Source organism: Triticum aestivum, chromosome 5A (genome assembly GCF_018294505.1).
Source record: "Triticum aestivum cultivar Chinese Spring chromosome 5A, IWGSC CS RefSeq v2.1, whole genome shotgun sequence".
In the NCBI taxonomy this organism is placed as follows: domain Eukaryota; kingdom Viridiplantae; phylum Streptophyta; class Magnoliopsida; order Poales; family Poaceae; genus Triticum; species Triticum aestivum.
This window is the reverse complement of record NC_057806.1, coordinates 4626355-4631302: the sequence shown is the minus strand read 5'-3', so window position 1 is coordinate 4631302 and position 4948 is coordinate 4626355. Positions and strand designations below refer to the sequence as shown.

General features: G+C 43.7%; 1 protein-coding gene across 1 annotated transcript; it reads right to left on the bottom strand.

The window, feature by feature from the left end:
- Positions 1–530: 530 nt before the first annotated feature.
- LOC123106231 (uncharacterized) lies at positions 531–4308 on the bottom strand. Its single transcript, XM_044528453.1, has 9 exons — positions 4042–4308; positions 2969–3115; positions 2720–2874; positions 2415–2514; positions 1940–1952; positions 1329–1446; positions 1163–1255; positions 990–1049; positions 531–548 (listed from the first exon to the last, which is right to left on the bottom strand). Exons 1-9 carry the CDS (start codon positions 4262–4264, stop codon positions 531–533), a joined length of 927 nt encoding a protein of 308 aa, XP_044384388.1. The 5' UTR covers positions 4265–4308.
- Positions 4309–4948: the final 640 nt, after the last annotated feature.

Below are 4948 nucleotides of genomic sequence, written 5' to 3'. Positions count from 1 at the left end.
TATAAACCGTGCAACGTATAGGGCACTCAGCATATGTATAAACTGTGCAACACACACTGGCACTTGGCTTATACAGACGGTGACACATGGCCGTTAACAGCTGGCTGCCGTCATGTTACTTTATTAAGCCGAGTGGCTTGTATAAACACTCGGCTTATATATAAACCGAGTATTTTTGCCACGGCACCCGGCTTATACCTGATAAGCCGGTCCACTGTAAGCCGTGTCATATAAGCCGGGAGTTTTACTCGGCTTATATATAAACCGAGTTTATATCGATATAAGCCGAGTTCTTTGGGTACACGGCTTAAAAGTTTTTTCCTGTAGTGCATATCCAGAAAGAAAACTAAGAGCAAACGTGAAAGCAATGTTTAATCCACATTCTTTGCAAAATGTCACACAACTCAAAGTTAGTGCCACAAAACCCAGACATGCATCTCTTGTTCCAAAAAATCCTAAAACTTCCAAGTCTACAAATGGAATATGGACACTTTGGTAAAAAAACATGGGTGAAGTCTGTTCTGTACAACTTACTTGCTGCACACCACCTGTTTATAAAAATCGTAAACTTCCAAAATATCATAATAGTGTATGGTTTGGTGTGATATTTTACACATCAGATGTGTGTCATGTAAGAATGTATTGCACAATGCACATGAGCTTGCATACTTAGTGATAGCATTCTGTCTGGATAATAGGTGTGTACAAAAAAAATAGAACATACATGCTTGAGAATTGACATAATAATCTGTAGACGGGGCTAGTTAAAAAAGGAGATTTGCACCTCTTGTAATAACTTCTCCAAGTTCTGATAATTTTGCAGTCAACTCTATGGTGCTCCATTGTTCTTTGAGTGTGTGAAACACCCCAACCTACGGAGTTTGCCAAACACATCTCTTAGAGCTAGCATTTTGCTAATAATACTTCGGTACAAATAAATGTATGGCCGGGATCAAGAAAACCGCCCTCATATATAGAAATGAACTTACAAAAATACGAACTTCAGCATCTAAAGTTCCCTTGTATATGCTCATCAGTGTATTTTCCAACTGATAATTGCAGGAAACAAAAACATTCTAGTCAAGACCGTGAAGTTACTAAATATCACACAAATTAAATTTATTTTCAATTTGTTTACCTAACAAATCTCTAATTCACTCACCTCAATTGTGGAAGAAACATGCTTTCCATTGAAAGATTCGATAATATCACCTTTTTGGATTCCAAATTTCTCAGCAGGCGACCCTCCCGACACCTAATGTTCAAATGTCAATAATTAACCTTTACACAGATGAGAAATTGAGCACTTTCAGGAAGTCATTACCTACCTCTTGAACAATAAGACCATCATCAATGTTAAACATACGCCATAACATGTCAACATGAGCAGGTTCTAGAAGTTTGATGTCCTTAAACATCATTCCAAGATGAGGCCGGGCGATGTGCCTACATCAAATCAGATAATCATCATTTAACATATCTTTGGTGGAACCAGGCTTCCATCTAACATGTTAAAAAATCAACAATAATCAAATATTTTGATTCAAATAGAGTTCAGAAAGGCCCAACAGGGATGAATCGTTCATAGTAGTTGACAAAAACTCATAGAGTGGATTTGATATTACGTAAAAGTAACACATTTTGCACTCTCAGCGCCGTTCTACTTGTTTCTTCCTATCTAGGCCCCATCAAAGATCTAGTTCTTGATTTTCTTACAAATGAGCATTATTGCTAAATTATTTACTGTAGCCACATGTTCAAACGAGATGATGATGATATTTTCTTTGAAAATCTTTACACAACTTATGGTCATTAAATTTCATAAAAGTGAGAAAATAGATACTACTAAAAATAATGACTCCTAAAAATACGTAAAAAGAACAATTAGGAGACACCACATTAGTCTAATACTATCACAGCACTGAGAGAGAAAACGTACTGATATTTCTTCCATGAATCCAAACAATTGAGCAAAATGGAAGAAGGTATGAAAGACCCAAATCTCTTAGGGACGTTGACCATTCCGACAACTTCTCCACGCAGGTCAATAACTGGCCCCCCATAGTCAAACAGCAACAATTCATATTGGCAACATATATGAAAGTTTGCAAGAACAAAAAAAATGTTATAACAATAGATTGCAATATAGAACATAAAGATGACATCACACAAAACTCAAAACTGTACCAAATGTGTATAATACTATCTAATGATAAGATATATCACCTCATTATCATCACCATGGCCATCTGGAGAACGGAAGTATACATTGTGGTGCCGCTCAAACATGGTTGGATTCAAATATTCTGCCCTGGCATATGTTATCCTTAGATTTAAGGAATTGTCTCTTCCGAGCCGAAAAACCTCTTGAGCAAATTCTACATCTTTTTCATTCAAAGATGGTAAGTTGATTGGTTGATCCTCCTGAACGCTCAGGAAAGCGAGATCGTAGTGGGGCTGGAGATAGACCAGCTGGCCCTTTGCACTGGTGCCATTTAGCAAATGAACAGTGACCTAAAAATGGTTGCAGAACAGATTATATACGACTTTTGGTAAGCGAAGGTGTGTTTTGTTTCCATTTCGTTATTAGAAAAGGCCAATAGCACACACAAAAAACATGTGAATTGCAATACAAGATTATCATTTTTTTAGATGGAACCAGCTGTAAAAGATAGTACATGCATATATAGAAATTAATAGAAAAAGCACATTGACTCACATCAGCATCTGTAGCATACTCTTCACCGCCTGACCAGACACTGTAAGGAGCATCCTTTGTGCGAATCAGCCGCGCAGTTGTCAAAACAAGGCCAGTTTTCTTCTCCTCATCCCAATCGACCCAGAAGCCAGAGCACCTTCTTAGCGGTTCACCATCTGTGTGATTCAAACACAATATATATGTTAAGTTGCGCGACGACGGATCAACTAATCCAAATCATAGAGTGTACAAGGATACATATAAAAGTACCACGAGAGGATGAAATCCCTAGAAGAAATTTCGCAGCGAGGAGCACAGCCTTGCTTCCGGATCGAAAGACGGGGAAAAGCTCGATGGTGTGAAACCTGGTGGCAGGTTTGTAGTAGTCGAGCGTAGCAATTTTCACAGGGCGGGGAGCTACAGGCAGAAGTAGAACATAAATATATATATCGAGGGTAATTAATTGAACAGTTGCGTTATTACTTTTTTCTACAATGCGCATAAGCATGCGTATCATATATTGAAGAAGAAGCGGCAAAGAAGCCGGATACATACAACGCCTTTCGGCCATTACAATGCCAATCACAAGGATTAGAATCCATATCCACCAAACGCACCCATCACAGGAACTACAATGCATGCTCCACCTAGGCATGTCATGATGGACGGCAGAGACCTCTACAACAATGCCAAGACTCAAGGACAACACAGACCAACGTACCCCACCCACTACGCCAAGAGGAAGTCAGTAAGTGGACGGTAGGGCCTGGGCAAACCTACAGGAGTCATCATCGAGAGAGCTCCGGCGATGGTGTACATTAATTGCGCCTCGGAGGACCACGCCCAAAGTAGTAGCCGACACCGATAAGAGCCATGCCACCGGGACTCCTCGAGCACCAAGGAGGGAACGACGGAATTCCAGGTCGCCGCCGCCTGGTCCGAAGGCCGAACCAAGGGTTTCCCTTGAGCACGAGGGAGGGAGTCCACGGACGTTGCCATGCTAGCCTCAGCGTCATGAAGCAGGGATTTCTCCCAGCCCAAGATCATAAAACCAAAGTTCCGGAGCTGCTCAATCAGGCCGTCCACCGGCGCCCTCGTCGCGACCCCCGGCCTCAACACCACGCACCACCAGCCCGCCTCCCGCCACAAGCCATCCCTTCCCCACGCCAGATCCCCAAGGGCAGCCCCGAATCCGCTTCCAGACGCCGCCGGGGAGCCACGCCGCACCAGAGCTCGTGGCGCGACGCCTGCAACCCCGCCGCCAGCTAGCGGGCGCCAACGCTAGAGTAGTAAACTGATGACAAATTGGATGGTGGTCGGGAATCGTGCGATCATATTCATACCTGATTCTTCGTCGAGTCTAGCCTTTTCCATCTTGGCCAAGTAGTCATCGCCGAAGGAATCGGGATTAACCCCCGCCCATTGTGACGGATTAGGCAAGTCCTCGTCACTGTCGCTCCCCAGATCCACCACCTTCTTCTTCTTCTCCGGCAAGGGATCGTCTCGGCTGGTCGGATCGGCCGCCATGGTTCTTTTGTTGCTGGATCTCTCCGCACCCGCGCCCATCTTATTTCTCGGATCGATGGGAATCCACCGTCGACCGACCCTCTTGCAATGGCGCCGCTGCTACCGATTGTGTCGTGTTCGCCGTTGGGGTTAACCCTAAGCCGTACGTTGGGGTCGATCTGACCGTACACGGGGGTTTCCTGCTAATTTTCTTTGTACATGCGGTGGCAAAGGCGCCAACATCCGGCATCTAGCTCCTACGCCTGGTGTATCTCTCGGCGGAAGGAGTATCGCGTCGTACGCCGGCGTACGGGGCATGCGCCGCCTACTAGGGTTCGTTGCATCCCGCCATTTCTAAAAGTGATACCACCGAAGGGTGCGGGGGAGTGGAACGAACCGCCGTAAATCTTTCCAGGGAGTACGTACGTACGTACAAGGATGCATGCGTACGTACCCATATGGATTCCTACTTCATTTTGTTGTTAAGACTAGTAATAATGTACGTGCAATACACGTTTATATTAGGTAGGGTATTAGTTGTACGTTATATTAGACAAGATATATGTTGCATGTTGGTATTTGGTAAGATATTAATTACTTTTTTGCGGGAATGGTACTCCCTTCGGTCCTTTTTAGTTCGCCTATAAGATATTAACTACAGGAAAATCCCAGTTTCCCGTGTGTTATCCTATAAGCCGAGTGCTTTTTTTCGTGCACCCGGCTTATGCTCCTCTAAGCCAAGTC